The sequence below is a fragment of the Sesamum indicum genome, linkage group LG1 (assembly GCF_000512975.1).
Source record: "Sesamum indicum cultivar Zhongzhi No. 13 linkage group LG1, S_indicum_v1.0, whole genome shotgun sequence".
In the NCBI taxonomy this organism is placed as follows: Eukaryota; Viridiplantae; Streptophyta; class Magnoliopsida; order Lamiales; family Pedaliaceae; genus Sesamum; species Sesamum indicum.
Genome location: NC_026145.1, coordinates 16,379,709 through 16,405,817, shown reverse-complemented (window position 1 = coordinate 16,405,817; position 26,109 = coordinate 16,379,709). Strand labels below are relative to the sequence as shown.

At 31.6% G+C, this 26,109-nt stretch overlaps 6 protein-coding genes and 1 long non-coding RNA gene across 7 annotated transcripts; 6 read left to right on the top strand and 1 right to left on the bottom strand.

Moving 5' to 3' along the window:
* Positions 472–1,320, bottom strand: LOC110011702. The gene is made up of 2 exons (XR_002286756.1): positions 923–1,320; positions 472–833 (listed from the first exon to the last, which is right to left on the bottom strand). It is a non-coding gene; the product is annotated as an uncharacterized LOC110011702 (long non-coding RNA).
* On the top strand, positions 1,759–2,741 carry LOC105170423 (non-specific lipid-transfer protein A-like). Its single transcript, XM_011091185.2, has 2 exons — positions 1,759–2,375; positions 2,489–2,741. Exons 1-2 carry the CDS (start codon positions 2,032–2,034, stop codon positions 2,496–2,498), a joined length of 354 nt encoding a protein of 117 aa, XP_011089487.1. The 5' UTR covers positions 1,759–2,031; the 3' UTR covers positions 2,499–2,741.
* Positions 8,289–10,034, top strand: LOC105170414 (probable carboxylesterase 8). The gene is made up of 2 exons (XM_011091173.2): positions 8,289–9,389; positions 9,879–10,034. Exon 1 carries the CDS (start codon positions 8,368–8,370, stop codon positions 9,370–9,372), a length of 1,005 nt encoding a protein of 334 aa, XP_011089475.1. The 5' UTR covers positions 8,289–8,367; the 3' UTR covers positions 9,373–9,389; positions 9,879–10,034.
* Positions 16,252–17,050, top strand: LOC105174125 (ethylene-responsive transcription factor 1-like). Its single transcript, XM_011096127.2, has one exon. It carries the CDS (start codon positions 16,337–16,339, stop codon positions 16,910–16,912), a length of 576 nt encoding a protein of 191 aa, XP_011094429.2. The 5' UTR covers positions 16,252–16,336; the 3' UTR covers positions 16,913–17,050.
* Positions 20,242–21,042, top strand: LOC105174117 (ethylene-responsive transcription factor 13-like). Its single transcript, XM_011096116.2, has one exon. The coding sequence runs from the start codon at positions 20,357–20,359 to the stop codon at positions 20,918–20,920; it is 564 nt and encodes a 187-aa protein (XP_011094418.1). The 5' UTR covers positions 20,242–20,356; the 3' UTR covers positions 20,921–21,042.
* LOC105174107 (ethylene-responsive transcription factor 1-like) lies at positions 23,346–24,235 on the top strand. Its single transcript, XM_011096104.2, has one exon. The coding sequence runs from the start codon at positions 23,489–23,491 to the stop codon at positions 24,122–24,124; it is 636 nt and encodes a 211-aa protein (XP_011094406.1). The 5' UTR covers positions 23,346–23,488; the 3' UTR covers positions 24,125–24,235.
* On the top strand, positions 24,845–25,792 carry LOC105174099 (non-specific lipid-transfer protein A-like). Its single transcript, XM_011096092.2, has 2 exons — positions 24,845–25,349; positions 25,567–25,792. The coding sequence occupies exons 1-2, from the start codon at positions 25,006–25,008 to the stop codon at positions 25,574–25,576; spliced, it is 354 nt and encodes a 117-aa protein (XP_011094394.2). The 5' UTR covers positions 24,845–25,005; the 3' UTR covers positions 25,577–25,792.

The window sequence follows — 26,109 nt, the reverse complement described above, 5'->3', positions numbered from 1 at the left end:
TGACTACTGAAGAAGTTAGCTTTATTAACCCTTTACCATAACTGTAACCCTATATCCAAAACCGGAAAATATAGTGAAGCACATGAAACAATGGCAAAGCCATCAAATCTCAACTAAAAATAGTAGCATCATAAGCAAACCATAAATATTGGAAGCCATTCTAACAAACCAGAAAACAAATAGGAATGCAGCAGAGCAACACAAAATTAAAAGTCATCAGCATTAAACCAATGGAACAATCCCACCACAATCACTGCGCATCGGAAACCAGTAAAAAGCAGCACTGTTACTCATCAAAACATTATTAATGGCAAAGTATGGAAACACAGAAAATGATTCCATGCCAGCAACTAATATTGCCATCAATCACAAAACCAAAACTAAATCAAATTGATAAAAGAAAATACGAACTCAAGAGTAACATAGACAATCTAGCCTCTAAAGAATATACCAGAAAAAACAGCATGGAAAGACACCTCGAAGCAGAATCTGTATAACATCAAAATCAACTAGAAGAAGATAGCATAAATGTATTAAGTTTGGTATGAGTTTTCTTGCAAGGAAAACAAGTGGGGACAAGTTAACAATTCCATTCTAGTATAGCTTAAGAAACTCCTCCACTGGTATACCTTGAAAAAACCATATGCATTCAGTTGATCCAGCAGAACAAGGCTCTGTCCATCACAGCTACCCGAAACTCATTTTCTTCAAGAGATTTTGAGAATGCTAATCCATGACAAAGCGGCAAGATAATCCTTCATCAGCCCACAAAACCAAGCAGCTGAAAAGCTCTTGAGACATTCTGAACCAACTAAACACAAAAATCCCTGGACCTGAACGAGTAAACTGTATATCAAATAGATGGTGTTCATAACTAGTGGCCAAATTTATCGATTGAAATAACTTCTTCCCAACATCGTACCAAACAATCAAACTTGTCCTCTCATCAATCTACTTGAAGCACAGCAAGATGCAAACCAACTGAAAACAACATCGTCCTTTCCCGCTTGATCATCTCCACAGCGCATCAGTTTATGGCAATAAACTGTTAGAATCTCTCACTTCCTTGCCATAAAATTCAGGGTCACGAAGGGAAAAACTCTACAACCATTGATGCAAAAGCAGAGATCTTTGGAGGAACCCAGAACTCAAAGCTACGTAAATAGTAGTAGTTCACCAATCACCATCATCTCATGCTCACTTGGCAATTGGAGGGAAGAAATTAGAAATGGCTGTGAACAAAACAGATGACAACTGGGCCGATCTGGCCCAAACCAAATCTTAGTACTTAAGGGTTAAGGCCTGAAAATGGGCCGACAAGTCAGCTAACCCAACTCAATCATTATGTAAATTTGCTTGATGGGCCTCCACCTCTCTAATTATAAACGAATCTCATTATAGTCCCGGGGTTTAGTTTCTAAATTTGGACCTTATAATTCAATTAGAATATTATAATATATATATATATATGTATGTGTATATAAACATGTGAAACATTTTGCATTGAAATAAAAGAAAATCCAATTTATTAATATTTAAGACAACACGGTTTTTGAGGAAAAAATCAGCAAGCAATTGACCCGCTTCTCGTTTTGTTCATTCATCCGCGTTTCAACGTTGAGACCACGTATGACACTGAATATATCATTTATTAATTCCGATTACATTAATTATTATTTAAATATCGTGAGAAATAAAGGTAAAGCATGTTTGTGTAAAGCATGAAAATAAAGGTAAAGCATGTTTGTGTAAGCCGATAAACATCGTGAGAAACGCTCACATCATAGTTTGCTATTCTTGGACATCTTTTTCATGTCAGTGATGGCAAATTGGCGAGTAACCTAAACAGCAAAACAAACTACTGGAAATGGAAAATGCTTACTTCACAAAAACAAACTCCCCACACTCAGACATCCCTATAAATCCTGCATCCAATCAACACCAAGCCGAAACAACTGCACTAGTCTTTATATACTCATCAAACTAATCTAAGAATCCAGCTCCCATTAATCCAAACCATTACAGGAAACAATGAAAGGTGCCGTCGCAGCACTCATCGCAATTCTCGCCCTCATCTCACTGGTCGCTCAGCAGGGACAGGCTGTAACCTGCGGCCAGGTCGACGCTGCTCTGGTCCCCTGCATCAGCTACCTCACCGGACGCGGCGGAGACAGCCCATCTCCGGCTTGCTGTTCCGGTGTCAAAGCCGTGAAAGACATGGCCCAGACAACGGCCGACAAGAGGGCTTGCTGCAGCTGTGTTAAGGCCGCTGCCAACCGCTACGCCGACTTGAAGGACGCGGCTGCGCAGAGCCTGCCGACCAAGTGCGGCGTTCAGATGGACATCCCTGTTTCCCGCACCGTCGACTGTGACAAGTGAGTTTCTTTGTTCTTCATCGTTAATTTTTTAAAATTCCAAAGTTATCATTTTAAATTTAAATTCTGTAATTATGCTCTTAATTAATGGCTGATTTTTGGTTAATTGGCAGGATCAACTAATAAGACGTAGTGACAAGAAGAGTTAGAGAGAGTGATGAGGCATGCATGCATGTACGAGAGCTTTGGGGTTTCACCACGTTACTAGTTTTAGTTACGAATAAATATTTATACATTGATCCATGTACTTCTTGAATAATACTGCGAGCTACGTATTTGTAGCAGTAGAGGAAGTTTCATCGAGCTTCTTATAATTAATAAATTTGATGAGTATTTAAGAGAAAATATAACCTATTATTATTTTTTTATAGTATGCAATTCATTCATGATCATTGGCTACAATTTTAATAGTTTTGAAATAAAAATCGTGATAAATAATTTTTATTGACTACGATAAAATGAATCGATACAAAAACATAAATTTTCCATCAAAAAAAAGTTATTTGCCATATCAAAATCCACGATAAATAATTTAACCACTCTCACAGATACCACGGCCAATAACAGTTGAATGCATGGTCGTCATCAATAACTATTTGCCATGGCATTATCATGGTTAATATTGCATATTTTGTAGTGATTATATTATCAATATATTCAAATTTAAAAATTAATTTAATATATCGATAATTCAAATCCACAAATAAACTCAAATAAAACCAAAAAAAAAAAAAAAAGCAAACAAAACAAAAAAAAAAAAAACTATTAGAGCAATATATATACACACATTCGTAAAACTACCTTTCCTTCATATTTTAAGTTTATTGTGGGATTCCTTTATATAAAGTATCTCTTCATATTATAATTAAGCTACTCCCAATTATATTTGGTCTAGAATTTTGGTAATAGTATCTTCTATATATATATATATATATATAGGTAATTTTCAACGCTAAAAATTAAATAATATAATTGATAAAAATATTTTATATTAAATATCTTTAAAAAATTATACATACACATGAAATGTATCATACTTACTAATATAAATTAAATTTAAAAATATTAATATTTGTCCGGATGAATATAGACATATCTTCGACGTCATGAAACTAGAATACAGGTATTTATTATACCTTAATTTATGTCCCAACAACCAATCTCCAAAAAGAGAGGATAACAACCAAAAACTATTTTATTTAATTTATATTATTCCGTAACAACTATGTGTATAGTATATAATTTTTGTTCCTAGCTAATGTATATTATATTGGTCAAACATTTGTTTTGTCTGTAATATTCTATGCAAGCAAGGTGGGAGTCGCTCCAACTCATGTGTCGTTGGTTGTCTAGGTTCCATATTTCTTCACTGTCGCGGGTACTTTTACTTTACACAATAACAGCAGATTCAGAATTTCAGTCTTCTTATCGATTATTTTGAGTTATTTATTATTATAATTTTAAACACTATATATCCGAGTTATTTAACTCATTCAAATTATATTCAATTTTGTTCATTCATTTTTTCTCCTCCTTTTCCTCTTCTTTCTTTTCTCTCTTACCGCTTTCTTTATTCTATTTTTCTGTTCTCCCTAAAGTCAATCATTGGCCTTTGTTGGATTAAGTGTTTTCTTGTAGGATTAATATATATGATCTTATATTTTAATCTACTTAAGATTATGAAAAGTGTTGGTGATCTATAATATATAATGTTGATTTTTCTTTCTTGTTGCATACAAACACTTGTTTCATTTATTGGTTTTTGTTAGTGTCAACGTCTTATTTTTGTTATAAGTATTAAAACCGCCAAAACCGTCTGCAACTACCCAAAACCGTACATTTAATTTTGGTTTTAATAGTGGTAATTTAAAAAATTATTTTATGAAACCGTCAATGGCAATTCAATTTGAAAATAAGTGTCAAAAAATGAAATCGCAGCACCCCTAATGTGAATTGGTAGTCTATTTTCAATAGTAATGTTTTGTTTCTTTGTTTACTTTGAATATACTAGTTGATTTAAAAGTACTGATGTATTAAATTAATATTTGAGCCGGATGTAATGATGTAAAAACGAACAATATATAAAAATAAATCACCAAATTAACATATATTAATCATATAACTGGGTGTATTTAATTAACTTATCCTTTCATTTTGATTGGGTCCTCCGACACGCATAGAGTAATTAATATCTCCAGACAGCATCTTATGATTAACAACATTAAAGATGCTACTTTAGTCGAGATAATTATAAAGAAACAATAGCATTATTAACATTAATTAATTAGGGTTAATTACGATCAGTAGAATGTATCTCCTTCCCAGAAATCACTTCAAAAAGTTGCGAATCATGCAATTTTATCCCTCATCCACACACTCTCTCTCTATATATATACATCAATCCATTAATCGGCTCAACATTAGCAGTTAAATTTTGCTACTATAGTTGATTATAGTTGGATTGCAATTTTAAAATAATTTATATCACTTAAATCCCATCACGTCAAGCAAAAGAGACTTAAGTGTAGATTTTCATGCGAAAATTAAAATATATTTTGAATTAATTGATGAGATTATATTTTGTGTTGTTAGTGGTGTGAAAAAATAAATATAATTTTTTTATTTGCAGTGTCGCAATGATCAGTCGAGACGCAGGGAAGTGGCGCGAGCAAAATGCGAGTTAGAGTCATACAGAGAGATATGACACTCAGATTCTCTCGCATATACCGACAAGGAAATTAGCCGACAGACCATCTCTTGAACCCGTGGGAATGCTTTTCAGAAATTAATAAATCGATAAGAGTCTATGCTGAACCCCTCATTTAGGGACACGATTTCCTTTAAGAATTTCTGTATTTTGATGAAAATTATAGGTTTTTAATTTTTATTTTGTAAGTGGTGCTAAATTAAGAATAGTTTTAATTCTTATAGAATTGTTGAAGATGTCATATCAAAATAATATGGAGAAACTGTTCCAGACAAGGCATTAAATAATCCACGCAACGGATTGGATGAAACATTAATTATGTAGGTTGACAGATTGAAATATTCATTGACATATGAGAGTGTGTGGTTGTTGTCATTTATTAATGGGGAAAAATTCAGAACCTTATGTTATAATAGAAATGTTCAAAATTTGGCCACACGCGTTTTAATATAAAATAAAATTTAAAAAAATTTCTATATAAAAATTATGTATGAAAATACCTTTTTTTTTTTATATAGTTTGCGCTTCTCCCCCATTTAATATATATAATATTATATATTTATTAATAATAAAATATTATTTTATATAATAATTATTTATATAATAAAATATTTTTTTAATTAAATTAATTTATATAATATTTTTATAGTTATAAATTATATATATTATAAAATAAAATAATTATATATTAATAGGCCTAGTTTGACTTGTTGATTATGAGGGGCATTTTAGTCATTATTTTTTTAAAAAAAATAGCCTCAAGTTGATCAAGGGCGGTGTGATTATTTATTTATAATATACGGGTAATTTTTTATATTAAAAATTTCATAGAGTTTTTTTTTTATATATTTTTATATATCATAGGGGGTCAAAAAAATGAATTTAACCCTTTATTAATAGGGATAATTACACCCTACTCCGTTGGAGTTTGGTGTAATTACACGTAAATATCATGTAACTTGAAAAATTATATCTAGCACCCTTGAAGTTTGCTTCCGTCTAACAAAAAAGTCTCGGTTAGTCAAAATTAACTGAATTTGATGATATTAACAAAAAAATTAGAAAAAACCCTAATTAACTTATTATTGAATTACTGCAAGTCAAATAAATTTTTTTATGATCAAACTACCCTTATAAGCCTTTACACCTTAATGCATATAAGGAGATATATTTTCACCGTTATGAAGATAGTTTAATTCGAAAAAAAATATTTGACCTATAATAAGTCAGCAATCAGTTAGTCGATGGTAAATATAATTTTTTTTTTAATATTAGCAAATTCAATGAATTTGACTAACGGAGGGACTTATTTGTTAAATAGAAGCAAATCTCAAGGATATTAGATGTAATTTCTTAAACCGCAATAAATTTATGTGTAATTCACCAAATATTCATAGAAGAAGAGTGTAATTTTCCCTTATTAATAATTAGAAGGACGATTGGAATATATATGAGGAATTAATTCCTCTTTTAAAATTTAAAAATATCCCATTTTGTCAATTGTCCACCGGCATATTTCAAATTATTTCGTGTTTTGAATTGAATCATCGTAAATTAATTGAAGTTTAATTTTTCCAATGTGTTTAATTAAAAGTTAACTTATACCAACAAGATTTGTCTGACGCGAACCAAACTGATTAATTAGATCGAAAAAAAAAATATATACATAATAATTATGATTTATTTATTATATGATTGATCAATCACTTTAATGAATGTCTCTTTTGATCGGCAATCATACTTAATTATATATACATATATCCTTTAATTATTATTTTTAAAATTTAATATAATTAGTGATACAGTATAATTATTCTTAAATAAAGAAAAAAAACCAAAAGAATAAAAAGGATAATTACACTCTTCTCTCCTGAAATTTTGTGTAATTATATGTAGACTCTCTGTAACTTGAGAAATTACATATAACACTATTGAGGTTTGCTTCCGTCTAAAAAATATGTTCCTTCATTAAGCAAAATTCACCAAATTAAAAAATTTAAAAAAATATTTTTGATCCTCATTGGCTTATTATTGACTTATTGCAAGTTAAATAAATCTTTTTATGACAAAAATGCCCTTATACATCTCCATGCATTAATGCATGCGAGAAGGTATATTTTCATCGTTATAAGGATAGTTTAGTTCGAAAAATTATCTAACACGCAATAAATCAATTATAAGTCAATCAAGAGTAAATTATCAATTTTCATTAAGGTTTTTTTTGTTAACATCAATAAATTTAATGAATTTTGACCAAATTGGGGACTTAATTGTTAGACGAAAGCAAATCTTAGAGATCCTAAATGTAATTTTTTAAATAGTAGAAAATTTACATATAATTACATCAAATCTGAAAAGAGAAAATAGGGGTGTAAATATCCCAAAAGAAAAATATACACTTGGTCCTTTTCTTTATAGGTGGAAGCATTAAACTGGAATTGAAATGATGTTACGTGGAGTAGTTGCCACTTAACTAACTAAAAACAAAAAGGCAAAATCCAAATTAAATAGTAATGGTCCTGATTGACCACATCGGTGGTGGGTATATTAATGAATGAGACTATAAGGTATATCCACCCCATTTCAATCTTTTACCACGTATTCTCAAAAAATTTTACTCAAATTAAATTTGAGCGAATTAAATTAATTTTATAATTATTTTTTTAAATTTATACATTAATTATATAAATACTTCATAAAATTAATTTAAATTTAATCAAATTTGAGTTGAATAAAAAAGAATTACCTTTTTTGGTCATATTAATGTAACACTAATATGGGATTGATATATATTTAAAAAAATAATTAAACTAAATGATAATTTAAGGTAAAATTACATTTTTAGTCACGTAACTTTAAGTTATTAGCAATTTTTGTTCTATAATTTATTCCATTTACACATGTAATCATTTTTTTACAAATTTAGTTTTGAGCATTTCACGTTTGGTCATTTTTCGATAATTTTTTTGGTTCTAATAACTCATAGTTACAGGATAAAAAATTAGATATATTACATTGTGAAGGGGACCAAAATTATCAACGTAGGACTAAATTTAAAAAAAAAAATTAAATATGAGATGGTCAGGGTTAGATTCGTAAAAAAGAACTAAATGTATAAAATAAGTAAATTATAGGACTAAAAATACTAATAATCTAAAATTAAGGAACCAAAAATATAATTTGCCTTAAAAGTAATGTTGTACGTACTAATGCTCGACTTAACCCATACCTTTGCCTTGAAAACCCCAAACTCATCTCTTCCATATCATATCAGAATAACCAAAAATGTCTGACCAGCAACAGATCAATCCATCCATGGAAGACGCCTACAACTTCCTCAACATCGTGCGCAATCCGGATGGATCGCTCACCAGGCCCACCCGCTTCCCAACCCGACCAACAACCACTGAGATTGACCCCACCGACTCCGATCTCCTCGCCCTATCCAAAGACTTACCTCTCAACCTCACAAACAACACCTTCATTCGCCTCTTTCGCCCCCGAAACCCGCCACCGAACACCAAGCTTCCGCTCATTCTTTTCTTTCATGGCGGTGGGTTTATATTGTTGAGCGCCACATCTTCCATTTATCACGATTCATGCAGCCGCATAGCGGCGGATATCCCCGCCGTGATCGTTTCCCTTGAGTACCGCCTCGCGCCGGAACACCGTCTTCCGGCGGCGTATGAAGATGCGGTGGAGGCCATCATGTGGGTTAAAACCCAAGCACTGGGCGGCGACGGCGTTGATTCTTGGATGAAAGAGTTGGCCGATTTTTCCATGGTTTTCTTGATGGGCAGCAGCGCCGGAGGGAACATGGTGTACCATGCAGGGCTGCGCATGGTGGATGTTGATCTCCGGCCCGTGAAGATCGTGGGGCTGATAATGGACCAGCCCTTCTTCGGTGGGGTGCGGAGGACTGAATCAGAGCTCAAGAACAAAGATCCTCTCCTCCCTCTGCAAGCAGCTGATCTGATGTGGTCACTGTCATTGCCGGAGAGTTCGGACCGAGGGCACGAGTATTGCGATCCATTCGCCGGTGGGTCCCTCGACGAAAAAATGGGACGGCTTCCGACGTCTCTGGTGAGGGGATACGCCGGGGACATTCTGATCGATAAGCAGAAGGAGTGTGTGAAGATGTTGGAGGAGCGTGGGGTGCGCGTGGTAGCAATGTTGATCGACGGAGGGCATCACGCGGTGGAGATTTTAGATCCCAAATTTGCCGGGGAATTTTTCGATGACATCAAAAATTTTGTATGCACTGTTGCTGCAGCTGATCAGGATAGCTAGACAGGCATTAATTGAAGGTTAATAATGTAATGGTAGTGTTGTGTTGCCACACTGAAATTAGTGCGCATATATAATTAAATGTAGCCAAAACATTTAATTGACCGTTGTTTGGCTAAAACTATGGTAAGAAATGCTAAAGCTAACTAATTATTTATAATTGCTAAAGAATGCCTATATTATTTATAATTGCTATCTCTTTAGTTCTATCAAGAAAAAGAAATGAAGGGTGGAGTAGTAGCAGTAATTAATTCATTGCAATTCTTGTTATAATGGTTGGAAATAATCTTTAAAATATCCTACATTATCGAATTATTTTCAACACTTTATTTTATTTTAATGTGTCAGTTTAATTGATATTTATTTGCAATTTATGGCCTCATTATTATAATAATTTAATTGTGATTTTGTGAGATTTAATAAGTATTTGATCGTTACATTTTATATATTTACGTGGTTTATTTATAATTGGATTTATTATAATCTTATGATTTTTAATTATATAACAGTAAAATTTTTACAACGGCCACGGTGGACAAAAGGCTTGCTGCAGCTGCGTTGAACCAAGTGTGGCGTTGAGACGGACATCCCTGTTTTCCGCAGTCGACGGCCGGATTTAATTCTTTTTTCATTATTTTCTTCCCGAGTTATTTAACGAAATTTGGACAAATATCTGATATTTTCGGTTGTCCTACTGTTTTGACATTGACAGGATGCAAGTGACGGGATAAACGGTGTCGTCTCTTCTTGAATAATGCTAATTAAAGTTTTGTTAATCTTTTTCTTGATCATTATTTTTGAAAAAACACTCTTAAACGTGATCATAGACCTTTGTTCCATCAAAATATTACCCCAATTACGTTCATATTTTTCCGCCCGTCCTAAAAAAATATAATAAAATGTATAAAATTCGAGTCAATTAAGACGTGCTTTTTTAGTGATTTCAAATAAAAAAAATTAACGAAATTTTAATCTAATAGTTAAGACCAACGTACCATAGCCACTTAGAAAATTTTTTCTAATTCCCGAATTCTATGCTAAACATTTATTTCAGAATCTGTACCTTATTCTTGAAAATCAACCATATTATTTTTTATTTTTTATTTAAAAAAACTTTATTTTATAAACACGTAAACCAATAATCACGTTTTCCTAAAATAAATGAAAAAAAAATCAACTTATGAATTGGTCAGATTTTGCTACTCAGAATTCAAATACATTGGTAATATATAAAAAAATCAATGTCAAACAATATTTAAATTATTTTCAGGGAACATTCACACACACACACACACACATACATCCTCAACTATTAAGAAATTAATTCTTACAAAAAATATCCCTGTGCAACCAACCATACAAATACATTGAGGATTTTTGGACACTCTTTTCATTATTCCAACTTCATTACAAATTTCAGGCCACCATATTTTTTATATTGTCATATTCTGTAATATTATTGGTAAATCATAAATGTCATTATTATTGATAATCAGTGACACAACTATCGCGCCATCAAAATTTTTATTAATTAATGTACATGTTGTACGACTACGTATATATGAAATCAATTATTTATTAGATTAATTAATGTGCACGTTGTACGACTACGTATATATGAAATCAATTATTTATTAGTGCGGCATTTAATTACAATCGGTATGCAACTAATTACCAATATCTATGAGTTAAATTTATTAATAATAGATTTCACTAAAAAATTGCAATTGTCATTTTACCTAATTTGGTGTAAATCTTTTAAAAATGAAAGCGATAAGCTGTTATTATTATTGTTATTTTAAATAAATTGATTAAAACAATTAATAGCAAATATCAATATCTGACAACTATTAATAACAATGATAGTCTATACTATTAATTAATATCATATAATTATATATATATATACTCAGCACCTACTATATATTAATATAAAATTCTATTTATTATTAAAGTAGAAATACTTCATAATTTGATGGGGTGTTCGAATTTATAATTTTAAAATCATATAATTATAATTTTATTAATTAAACTAGACGGTATAGACAAAACACATAATCACCTGGATTCTTCCTTTTTTGTCTTCAGGTCTATACTTTAATCCCAAGAATCGAACGACAGATTATTTGGTAATAGTTTATTGCCTCCCAACAATGTTAAGTTGCCACGTGCGCCCGATCAACCTAATCAACCAACAATTCCTATACATGGTTAGATGTCCCACAATGCATGAACGCCCCACTTTTCAGACAGATGCTACTTTACATTGACCAAACGAATTAATACACTACTTTAATTAGTTGAGATTAATTATAAAAATACTACAATAGCCAGCACATGCATGATTATCAACGTCACTCTAATTAACTAAAAAACTACTAATTAGTAAATCAATTAAGGGTAAGTTGCAACAATCTTCCGTTAGATTTGGCATAATTACAAATACCCCCTTGTTATTTAGAAAATTACTAATATCCCCTGATTTTAACGGTCATCAAACAATTAATCCAATCCGTTAGATTTTCTTTTATTTTTTGTGTTAAATTGGTCAAAATGCCCTTATTGACTAAAACTTATAAATTGATCTATTTTTAATTTTTTTTATTTTTTATGAATTAACTGGATAATTTTTTATAATCTTTAAAATTTTTTCATCCTCCCATCCGATTTTTTTATAAAATTTTATTTTTTTAAAAAAAAAATACAGTAGGAGCAAAGTTGTCATTTTCATAACTTCATCCAAAAATTACATAATTTCATCAAATATCATGGGAGTATTTATATTTTTTCAAACAATAAGAGATTTTTCATATTTATGTCAAATTTCATAAAAGGTGTTGTAATTTACCCATAAATTAAATGTGCCTTCATGGAACCTAGCTACCACTAGAAGAATTATAACATTTAACTGCAGTTAATTGTCATGGTTAATAACAAATAGCCGTAGCAAATAGTTATTGACCACGCCATGCAACAGTTGTTGACCGTGGTTTTAATTGCGAAGGTGGCTAGAACACTTGCCATGGCTAAAAGTCATTGCAAATATTTTGACTATGACTCTTAGTTGTGGCAAATAATTTTTTCATGGTGAAAAAACTAATTTTTCGCACCAGTTTTATTTAACCGTAATTAATAGTAGTCATTACCATGATTTTTAGCCGTAGTCATTAATATTATAGTCAATAATAATTTTTTTTCCTAGTGTACTTACTTCAAATTATTGCTTAATTATTGTTTAGTTTTCTCTCTGATCAGCACGCTACAAATAGCAACAATTATTGGTTGCAACATAAACATGATACGAAAATCATTCAAACCCCATACTTGCAATTAATTCTTGAATAATTCTATTTTTTTTGCAATATTCCTTCTCAGTTCGATTCGTCCCATAAAGAATAATGGAGGCAGCAGAAAATACGTTGAAATTTGATGTGGGCTTGTTCCAATCCTTACAAACCTTTCGTTCTTAGCGACTTCGGTATAAAAAAGAATAATTAAATTATGAAAATTTAAAAAATAAAAAATCAAAATACTTTAAATTACGAAATAAAAAATATATTAATGCTCTACACGTATTTATAAATCGATGAGCAACCAACTATCATAAATTAATTTATATACGTACATAAGGCAAATGTACGCACACCGATCCATCATGAGTTCGGAATATTAGAATTTGAATTGCAATATTCATCCATCAAAAAATATGTGATTTTTAGTACAAACAAAGAGATTTCAAATATAAAATCTGTCTAAATCAAATTTGGCGAACTCAATCAATCACACATGAGGTTAGTTACACTAATTATTTGATTGCCATTTCCTGAACTATACATTACTCATATACTAATAATTTATATATGTGTGTGACTTTTATGAATATCATTTAAAATAAAAAAAATATATAAAGTTTTATTATTTAATAGAATATATATAAAATACAAAAGAATATTTAATTTATAAAAAAAATTATTATTGAAAGATAATGGGAGAGTGGGTTAGATGGGTGGATGAAAATTTAATAAATTAAATAAAATATTAAAATTGACATATCAAAAAATATAGTATAAAAATATATTATACTTAGAGCGCGTTTGGTTCATATAATAAGATTGGGCATGATAGAAATTGTGTGGGATGAGAAATTGAATGACACTTAATCCCACCTTTCATTATATATTATTTGGTTTGAGGTATTTTATGTGTGATATCTCATATGATAATATAATATCGTATTTGATTAAATGGAGTATAAAGTATAACTAAATGTAAAAAGACTATTAAGGGTATCTTTTTTTAAGTTATTTTTATTTTTATATTGTAGTTTGTGAATGATTGAAAAAATCTAAAAATTATTTATTGAAACAAAAAATTTAAAATAAAATTAATTTGTGAAATATTTTTTTTTTCTATACTCATAAGATACATATTTCTAAATACACATTCAATTTGACAACTAATTAAAACTCAAGTATTTCTTAAAAGTTCCAAAAAAAATAAAGTAATATTTTTTATTTAATTATTATAATTTAAAATATAGTTTTTTAATCATTTAGGAAACGAAAGAATTATGAGAATTGTTTTAAACAAGTTATATTGTTCACGGAGAAAAGAAATAGATAGATAGAGAGAGAGAGAATCCGATATTAATATCAGACCCTAATAATTTCCACTAAATATGTGATTATGCATGATATTGATAAATAATTTTATCATACTTAATCATATAATTAATCAAATGTGGCCTTACTGAATTACTTAATTAGGGTTAGGGAAAATTAAATTTGGGTGAGATTGTCGCTTCTCTCAAGATATTTCCAAAACCTATTCTATTATCAAATTATATATTCAACTAATTTATTTTGAGGAGAATACTTTAATTATTAAACACGTAAACCAGTAAGTACGTTTTCCTAAAATAAATTTAAAAGTAAATGTCAACTCATTGGTAAAAAAACAATTTTCGATTATTATTAATTTTTTTCTAATAAGTCGATTACAACCATCAATATCGAATATCAAGATATATCAACTTGCAATAATAATAACAATCATATTATACCATTTATCAACGTCGTATAACTGTATAGAATTAATACTTACTGTTAATATTATAAAATCAGACTTATTGTTAAAATAGAAACATTTCACATATCAGTAGAGTTATGGGCCTCAACTTCATCAAATATATAAATATTTTTGTATTTTCACTTAATACATTTTCCCTAATAATTGACTGGCAATTGGTCTTTTACATTTGACTCCAAGACAATTAATTAAGGATACTTGTTGTTGGTAATAAATTAAATTAAAAGTTGAAGTTTTCGATGTCTGAGACCAACAATTAATTTTTTTTTAAAATATATATATATTGGCGAAGCATATAAACTACGTGGAGTGTTCCTTTTGGTTCACGTGTGTAACCCAGTGGCATTGGTGTGAACACTAATATTATACCATATACTTAAATTTCAAGAATCTATGGACAGATCATTTCCTAATAGTTTAATTCCCTCCCAACAATATTTAATTACCCAAATGCAACTCACCAAATTAACTAATACCCTACATCTCAATTTCAAGTTTCTTGAATAATTTCTTTATAATTTATTAAATATATTTACACTAAATTCTTTGCATTATTTTGGAATATATTTTGTCGAATCATGGTGATTTTTGAATTTTTAATTCATATCAAACAATCCAATTATAATAATAATATGCATGTACAAGAAAAGAAATACAAATTTAGTTCATTAATTTACGGAGGTAGCAATTTTGGTCCTGCATAAATTAATTTTCGTAATTTAATCCTGTACCTTTAAAATTTTGGCAATTTTCATCATTTTTTGGCGAATTTGGCAGAAATTTGCATGTCACTTGCACATGACCCAATTAAAATGTAATTTTAGTCTTGTAAGTTAAGAAAAGTTGGCATTTTTAGTCAAATAACTTGGGAGAGTTGGCATTTTTTTGTCATTCATGAACTTATTTACAGGGCTAAAATTGCAAGTAAATTGGAATTTTCAGTAAAATCGACCGAAAAAGGACTAAAATTGCCAAAATTATAAAGTTACGAGACTAAATTACAAAAATTAATTTGAATACATAACTTCCTATAATTCAAATGTAATCACACATAACTTCCTATAATTTGAAGAAATTACATTTAATATTTCTGAGATTAGCTTATATTTAACAAATTAATAAGTTTCCTTACTAGTCAAAATTCATTGAATTTGATGATTTTAACAAAAAAAAATTGAATAAAAATTCATATTTACCCCCAATTAGTTTAAGATGGATTTATTATAAGTCAAATAAATCTTTTAATGGTCAAATTACCCTCATACGTTAATGCATCTTAAAGAGGTATATTTTCACTATTATAAGATTAGTTTAGTCACAAAGATTAATTTGACCGGCAAGTCAATCGAGAACAAATATCAATTTTCCTGTATTCTTTTTGCTAATACCAACGAATTAAGTGAATTTGATTAATGACGAACTGATAGACCTATTTGTCAAACAAAAATATAAAAAAATTATGTAATAATTCTATCAAATTTTAGAAGAAAAAAAAGTATAATTATCCATATATGTAGCTCTATATCATTGGATGTCCCACAGTGCTAGGGAAGTTAGTCGAGTTCGTACTATGTATTGATTAACAAATACTCTACTCTAATTAGTTGAGACGATAAAAAAAGTAGTACAATAGCACGATTATCAACGTGACTAAAATTGAATTATCAAGTTGGAAAAATATATGTTCCTTCAACGAAATGACTTCAGATGCAGTTTTTTCTCTCTCATCTCATGCCCTCTGCCTCTATATATACCAACCATTCATCGTGCCGAAAACCAACTCAAACCCCACGTACTTACAATCCCATTCTTGAATAATTCTTCTACTTCTTCAATTGTCCTAATTCTAAGTTACTTCGTTTCGTCGCGTAAAGAAATAATGGAATTTGCACATAGTATGTCGGGTTTTGATGTGGGCATGCAGCTCCAATCCATACAAGACTTTCTTCTAAGCGACTCCGATTTCTCACTGGATTTTCTGTGGGACAATGCGACCCCAGTTCTCGACGACAGCGAGAGCTCGACGTCGCAAATGGTTGATGAGTTGCTGAGTAATAGTAGCGACGGAGGAGAGGTCGTCGAAACACCGGCCCAGCGGAGTGTTAAGGCTCCGCCAGTGGAGTGGAGGCGGTACAGAGGCGTGAGGCGGCGGCCCTGGGGGAAGTTTGCGGCGGAGATAAGGGACCCCGTCAAGAAAGGCTCCAGAATGTGGCTGGGGACTTATGAGACGCCGGAGGAGGCGGCTTTGGCTTATGACAAAGCCGCGTTTAAATTGCGCGGGTCGCGGGCTCGGGTTAATTTCCCGCACCTTGTCGGGTCGGATGCTCCGGAGCCAATCAGGGTGACTAAGCGGAGCCATGCGATGTCATCGGACCAGCCAACAACGTTGTTCTCATCACCTTCATCGACAGAAACCAGCGTTTCTCGGAAGAAAATGAAAGTGGGTTTGGTCTAATTATTACAAATTAGTTAGGGTTTTGTTTTAATTGGTAACGGAGGTTGCAAATTGCACATCAAAACTCGGACCCGATTTACTGCTGCACATTGTAATTAATTAGTAAATCAGTTGGTCTTTAATGAATGTGAATTTCATTTCTTCCAACATTAGTCGATAATTTCATATTTTCATTCAAAAATTACATAATTTACTCAAAAACCAATTAAGTATTTATAATTTTTTAAATAACTAGCGAATATTCATAATTACAATGATATTACATTGCCAAACATTGTTATAATTTACCCTATTAATTAATTGGATGGCTTTAAATTGTTCCATCAAGCGTTTGTTGCTATATCAAAAATTATATTTATCAAGAATAATACAACTCAAAATTTTATAGAAGGACAATAATACACTAAAAGAATATAATTAACGACAAAGTTATGATAAATAATCACTAATTGCACGTTCCGAGTTCCAATAATTTTTATTTTATCATGATTTTTATAATTTTAATATTGACAAAATTTGAGTAAATGTTATCAATAAGTATAGTTAGAGAGGAAAAATTTGTTCATTAAGTTGTCATCAGTGACATATATATATATATATATATATGTATGATGCCAATTAATTAAGTTACAAAAAATCTAATTGGTACTATAATTTCATTTTAATTCTTGTTTTTTAATTAAAAAAGAAAAAGAAAAAAAGGAAAGAATCGCCTACCCAGCAATTGTCATGATGCTAATTATTGCCACATAAACAAACATACATCACATGTTCTGATTCAGCACTATTTCATCTTGTATTTTATATTATAATTAGATTTTAATAAAGAACAAAGAAAGCAAAAGTCCAATTTTTCCGCTCAAACTTTGTTATATTTCATGATGTCGTGATGATAAGTCCAGTAGTTTGTCAAAAAATTCATAATAGTCAAAATCGTTCTACGCCTCGGCATTTCTTTTTTATTTATTGATCAAATTTTATATACTGTTTATTTATTAATATAATTATGTAATTATTTCTTTTATTAAAAAATCTTAAATCGAGCTTATAAATGCTGGAGACTTCCCTTTGCATCACGTGTATATCCCTTGTGACCTGCTGCGGACACTCAATGCTTTGATTCGTAGAATCTTAAGAACAGATATTATTTCCTCATAGTTTGTTCCACCGATGTCACACAAATACTAATTACCCACTTGTACCTGAACTCAACCTGTTTACGTACTAATAACAGCTTTCTTTATGTCAATTGGATGTTCCAAATTGCGTACAAATAATTGAACTTTGTATATTGATTAACAAATAAGTTTGAAATTATATATGTAATTATTGTTTCTATAAGGAGACAAAAAAAAATAAAAAACTACTTTATATATATAACAATGATTAATAGTTGCAAAAATATATGGAAAATAAAGGGAAAAAATGAATATTTACTCTGTTAAATTTTTATTCTCTAAATTATTTCAATATCAATTTAGCTCAAAAAATTTTAAATTTTTATAATATATTTAGTTCGATTTAGAGTTTCATAGCCAATTTTTTGCAAACATTGAAAATTTGACTAGATACATTGCCTGAAAATTGTAAAATTAGAGGAATTTTGTCCATGCTGATAAAATTGATGATTGGGTTTTTTTAATTTTAAATTGTTATTGCATCTTAATTTTCTACGTACATTTATATGTATGAAAATTACGTCAAATTTAGTAGATGTAATGCCAATTTCAAATAAGTTGGAAACCGGACAGCGATTTATGACGACTGAAGCCCAGATCCGTAGGATTACAATGCTTATGATGTTTGTTGAGGATCCAAAGAAACTTGATAGCAAAAACCAACCAAAACAGTAATTCCAAGGCAAATTTTAGATCCAATGGGACTCCTTTGAGTATGAACTAATAATATAATAAATGCAATACATTTGTGATAAAGTGATTAATCCCATATTAAGTATGATATACTGACTATGTGATTGGTTTGATTCCATCAAACTGATTTGTGCAAGAATTTTCCCAATTCAAATGCTTATTTCACAAAAAACAAGCTTCCCACCATATAAATTCTTCAATTATCCCAATCCCAGAAAAAGGAAAAAAAAAATGAGGGTAGAGTACTTGTAGCGGTGATCGCAATTCTCGCTATAATTTCACTAGTTGCACAGCGGGGCCAGGGCGTAACCTGCGTCCAAGTTGATGCTGCTTTGGTGCCGTGCATCAATTGCCTCACTCGACCCGGCAGAGATAGCCCATCTCCGGCATGCTGTTCTGGTGTCAAAGCCGTGAAAGACATGGCCCAAATGAGGGCCGACGAAAGGGCTTGCTGCAGACAGCAACGCTGAGTTGAACCAAGTGCGGCCTTCAGATGGACATCCTTGTTTCTTGCACCATCCACTCGACTTCCGTCTTCCAGTTACTTTTTTATGTTATTTCCGTTTAAAATGTATTAATTTTCTTCCATACATATATAGTTATGAATCTGGGTAAATTGATGCTGATTTTCTTTTATTTTTTATGATGATGATGTTGACAGGAACAGGTTCAACTAAGGCAAAATAGTCAGACACCTGAATCCATCCGTGCATTGACGGTAGGCTTCGACTTTAATTGGTCTAATTTGGGAGTAAGCTACACTAAATTCATTATTATATATCACTTAATACATTTCACAAAATAACAAAATTGCAACTACTTGCCGTTTTAAATATATTTAGTTCCAATTTTATTTCTTGTCTACAATGACATAAATCTTATTAAATTACTTAACGAAATATATATACATATATTAAATCTTGAAAATAAATAAATTAATTAAATTAAAATATTATTATGTTCTGAGACCACGCGGCTTGTAAAATATACCGGGGAAGCATCCTGGGGGCCTTCCTTTTACGTCATGATGCGCTTTCACTTCTTGTCCTGGTGTGGATATTAATTAATATTCTACTCACTACTTTAGTGCGACCGGATCTGAAGCAAGATTATTTCCTCATAGTTTATTACATCCCAACAACATTAATATATAATAATCACCCACATGCAACATCAACCTAATTAACTAACATTAATATATTCCGATATGTATCTGTCGTGCATGTCCCACAATACATAAATAATTGAACTTTTCAGGCCACAGCCTATTGTACATTGATTGACACATATAATAATAAAAAAATAGTATAATAGTATGAATATGAAACATGATCAAATTATTTTAACAATAATATAACTGAAAAGATGAATCTTCGTGGAAATGTCTTCCAGTTATTGCTTATATGGATGCGCACTCTCCATCGCTTTATATATATATATATGTATATGTAGCAACAAAAACATACGAAAATCATTCAAATCCTATACACTTAACAGTCCATTCTTGAATAATTCTTCTACTTCTACAATTGTCCTGATTCTGAGTTACTTCGTTTCGTCGCATAAAGAAATAATGGAATTAGCAGAAAGAATGTCTGAATTCGATGTGGGTTTGCTCCAATCCATACAAAACTTTCTTCTTAGCGACTCAGAATTCTCACTGGATTTTCTGTGGGATAATGCGACCCCAGTTCTGGACGACAGTGAGAGTTCGACGTCCCAAATGGTTGATGAGTTGCTGAGTAATAATAGCGACGGAGGAGAGGTTGTCGAAACACCGCCCCCGCGAAGTGTTAAAGCTCCGCCAGCGGAGTGGAAACGGTACAGAGGAGTGAGACGGCGGCCCTGGGGAAAGTTTGCGGCGGAGATAAGGGACCCCGTCAAGAAAGGCTCCAGAATGTGGCTGGGGACGTATGAGACGCCGGAGGAGGCGGCTTTGGCTTACGACAGAGCCGCGTTTAAGCTGCGGGGGGCACGGGCTAGAGTCAATTTCCCGAACCTTATCGGGTCGGGTGCTCCGGAGCCAATCAGGGTGACTAAGCGGTGCCGTTCGCCGCAGGATCCGGTGATATTCGATTCAGCTTCATTTACAGAGATGAATGCGGGTCGGAAGAAAATGAAAGTGGCTGTAAATTAATAATATATTAAATTTAGGGTTTTGTTTGAATTAGTAATAAGTAGGTTACTATTCTTGGACCCGATTTACGATTTCACATTGTAACCTAATGAATTAGTAAATCAGATGGTCTTTAATTATAATTAGTGGGATTTGTGGATAAGTATTTTTTCATTAACTAATATAATTGAAAGCCCTAAATGGAGCTCCAGCTGGTTTCAATTTCATTCCCCAATTAATATAAAAATTCCTCCATTCCAAAAACTAGATAACAAATCAAATCTAAAGTCCTATTTTCAACTCAACATGATTATGTTGAGTATAATTTATTTCCCTTTTGACACTAAAAATGAAAAAATAGAGATTTTTTTGATTAAGACAAGAGGTTCAATTATATTTAACTCTGATTATGTTATATCTATCCACGCGTCGCTCATGCTAAGTTTGTTTACTCATCCTCTAAATAAAGTTATAAGTTTTTTAAAATATATTATAAAATATTGGAGAGTTTATATGTTCCTAGCTTTAATGTAATTTATAAATTCTAAAATAAGATATTTGGAGTTCATAACTTCTTTTTTCAAAAAAAAAAAAAAAGTAAAAAGAGTTGTTAATTTATTTTAAGATATTTGATGCGTACAGGGTTCAACTACACCACAAGAATCAAATAATCTTTATGAAAATTTTAAAATTAATGGGGACTAATTTGTAAAATACTGGATTGAGCTTGTTTCTTGGCCTGTCAAATTATAAAGGGTAAGGCCAGTCATGGACTCAATATTTTGCCCACAGGCCAACAAGGCTTGACCTGCTGGGCTGTTCGGTGAGGACCCACTTTTGTAAATTTATTTTTTAGAATAAAATCTATTATCTTGTAAAATATATGTGTTTATAAAATCTATCAAATAAGTTTAGTCAAATACCCTCTAATTTTGTTCCCTTTTTCTCTGCACATTTTTTAAATTAATAATTTAACTGAACATATTATCAAAATGGGGCGAGAGATGTTTGGTTTAATTCACACCTGATGTGAGTCAAGGTTGCATAGACCTTGAGAAATTGCCAAATTCCAGATGAGTGTTGGAACCTAAGAAAACGAGCAAATGCTTGATTTATTGCAACCTTAGATCTTCAATATCTAAGTCAATTAAGTGCATGATCTAAATAAAATACAAGTATATTCTCTCAAAAATAATAATAACAACAACAACAACATGTCTTAATTTCATGTTGTACAAAGTATTTGTAAACTACTTATACATATCCACATGTCAAAATCTCCTCTTTTCAAGTGATTTATGAACTAGCACTCGTAATTCTTGGTTAGATCAACAAAAGGGTATGCAAATTTTAGTCCTATTTTAAAAGTACATACACATCCATATATATATATATATATATATACAGCGACATACATAAAAATATTAAATCTTGAAATTTAATTTTGGATTGTAAACTTTATAACTGGACTTCCCGGAAAGATGTGCAATTATGGATTTGTGTGCCACAATTTCATAAATATTGGGGAAGCTGCCCTCCTTTCTTCGTTTTAAATCACGTTTATATATATCTGGACATATAAGATTCTCCTCAATATAATAATAAGATGTTTGAGTTAGATTGACGTGGATATTAATATTCTACTCTATACTTTTATTCCATATAATCTACAGCATCATATTATTCTCATCCTTCCAATCTGGAGCGAAATATAAAAAATATCAAAAATTAAAAACCGAACTATGGAAAGAAATTATATTTGTTTTTGTAATATATTTGTATTTGTGTGAATAATTATATCTATACTTTCTAATCTATGATTTATTTACAAAAATAACTTTTGTCTTTTAAAAATTACGGATATACCCACTAAAAATGTTAACTTTATTTACACAAATCACTATTACTTTATAAAAACTTACACGTTTGCCCCCGAAAACATCAATACCATTACAAAGACCCCTGTTTTTCGACTTCCATACATAATTTCTGGAATTATGCAAAAAAAAATAGATAATTTGTGTAATCATATCATAAACCAAGAATGTAAATATAAATGTCCCTTAAAACTAATAAAAAAAAATATCAATTATGATCCATTATTTATTTATTTATATTATTAAATAAATATAATAAAAAATTATTTTGTATCTACACATATATATCGAATATGCTGTGTGAAATACCGATATGAATATCTGTCGAAGTTATTAGTAATGAATTCCAATATCATGGGATGTCCCACAGCGCATAAACAATTTTCAGACAGCATTATTGTTGCTAATATATATATATATATATATATATGGACAAAGGGAGTAGTACGTTAAACTACAAGTAGGTGATATAAAGAAGTATTGATTTCAACGTGATTAATATTATGATTTTTATAATAAAAGTAATTATATTGATCACGAACTTGCACAGAAATTAGAGAGAGAGAGAGAGTAGAGGTGGGTACTATTAATCATTACAAAAGCATTCAAACCCTTATTAGGATTAATCAACTTATTAGATGCTTAACCACATTTCCTCATAATTATTCCTTCCTGTGTCGATCCATCCGTCCTAGTACATTACGAAACAACTATGGAGTCACAAAATACATCAGAGTTTGATCATGTCTCCTTACTCCAATCCTTACAAACTTATCTTCTCAGTGACTGCGACGATTTCCCTCTTGATCTCTTGTGGGATAACGCCACCCCAGCAGTTATCCACGATGAAGATTATTTGTCGCAAATGGTTGAGGACTTGTTGAGTGATAATAGCAGCCACGGAGGAGAGGTAATAATGTTCGGAACACCGTCGACGACGCAGAGTGTTAGTAATAATAGCAGCGACGAAGGAGAGGTTGTCGAAACACCGCCCCGGCAGAGTGTTAAGGCTCCGCCAGTGGAGTGGAGGCGGTACAGAGGAGTGCGGCGTCGACCGTGGGGGACGTTTGCGGCGGAGATGAGGGATCCCGCCAAGAAAGGCTCCAGGATATGGCTGGGGACGTATGAGACGCCGGAGGAGGCGGCTGTGGCTTATGATCGAGCTGCTTTCAAGCTGCGCGGGTCGAGGGCTCGGGTTAATTTCCCGCACCTTATCGGGTCGGGTGCTCCGGAGCCGACACGGGTGACTAAGCGGAGGCATCATCATGCGCCAGCAGCCTTGGTTTCACCTTCATGGGCACAAACAAATGTGGTCCGAAAGAGAATGAAAATCTGTAGTCCAAAGTGAAATATTTGGGTTTTGTTTTAGTTAGTGATGGATAGGTGCCGACTGTTACATTGTCCTCATTTCGCCACAAACTCTGAATATTTTATGGGGTAAATTAAATGCACATTTTCTAAATTTAAGTCTAATTACACAAACAACTGATCCTACATTCAGAAGAAATTTGTGTAAATTTTATCTCTGAATAATGAGGGTACCTAATTGTAATTTTATAAAAGATAATAAATGTTTACCTAATTAAACATAATCTCATGAACTGTGTAGATTTAGTTTTCCTGCATGTATTATGGGGAAAAGTGTTTGTCTAATCCATGACATTAATAGCAAAAGAAAGAAAGAAAGAAAAGATCTAAATTAGATTGTAAGAGGTAGTTAAAAATTAAAATCAAGAACATCGAATTTGTATTATATATTGCATTTTGAAAACTTTTTATTCAAAATCAGGTTTGACCTAATAAAACCAATTAATAAACTAATTATATATATAGTAAATATAATCACATTTGCAAATATAATATACATATCGTGTGATTGATATACACTTAAAATGTATTGAAATCGGTGTAGTAAATACTTAAAGTTTTAAACTGTATATAAATTAAACGATAAATATATTGTATTCGTTATATAATTGGTTGGACTTAGAGTTTTCCTTATATCCTTGTCATGTGTAGCTATTTATGGAAGAAAGGAGCTTCCATGACATTTGATTGCAACAACAGCATTATAGCTACTCAAAATTCTTACTTCATTAAAACAGACTTCGCCTTATAAATACCTTATTCAGACAACCCAACCTCAGTATCTCCTAGACATCGTGGTTGATCGCATTACTCTATTACCACTTGGTTGCTCAATTTCCCAGAAGAAACTAACAAGAAAAAATGAAGGCCGCCGTCGTCGCTGTGATTGCAATTCTCGCTGTAATCGCAGTGTTTGCGCAGCCAGGACAAGCTGTATCCTGCGGCCAGGTCGACGCTGCTTTGGTGCCGTGCATCAGTTACCTCACCGGACGTGGCGGAGATAGCCCATCTCCAGCTTGCTGTTCTGGTGTCAAAGCCGTGAAAGACATGGCACAGACGACGGCCGACAAGAGGGGTTGCTGCAGCTGCATCAAGGCTGCCGCCAACCGCTATGCCGACTTGAAGGACGCGGCAGCACAGAGCCTTCCCACCAAATGTGGCGTTCAGATGGACATCCCTGTTTCCCGCACTGTCGACTGTGACAAGTGAGTATTTTTCAACATATAATATCAAATTATTCAATTAATTTAATTATATAACAAGTGTATTACACTCATTACTATCGTAATTGACATATAAATTTTGAAAAAAAATCAGCAATTACATAAATCAAACTGAATTCGAACAAGAACTGTGTACAATGCAATAAAATTTGAACTGACTAACTACTCGTTGCTGTTCTTTTTTTATTTCTTTTTGCAGGATCAACTAAGGTATGGATGCAGAGACACTACAACGGAGAGAGGCGAACAGATTTATATTACGACATTCCAATAAAAATTATTATGTAGTCCGATTTTGTTTTTCGAATGTAGCTAGGTAGCTACTTTTACATGTGAAAATTAAGGTTCCTTCCTGCAGCTTGTAATATGAAGCTGAGTTTTTCTTGGCCAAAAATTTGCCAGAGATAATAAAAGCAGATCTCTTCTTCCGCAACTTTATCTAATACATAAAGTCGTATAGTTTTACATTTACATATTTCATGTTCACGTACAAACAAATGCAAAACGAACTGTAAAAATAACAATAGAAATGGAAACAAACAACGTTAAGTCTCATTGTGTACGAGGCTGTCTAAGTCATAGAGATAGACTGCAGTTTCATTCACCTCAATTGCAATAATTAAGATTGTTAAAGGAGTTGGGGAGTTGCTGTAGCTCTAATCAGTTATAAAGTTATGAGAAGATGCTCATCAAAAAATATTCACAAACCATCGTGTAATAATAGAAATTGAGATGACTCCCC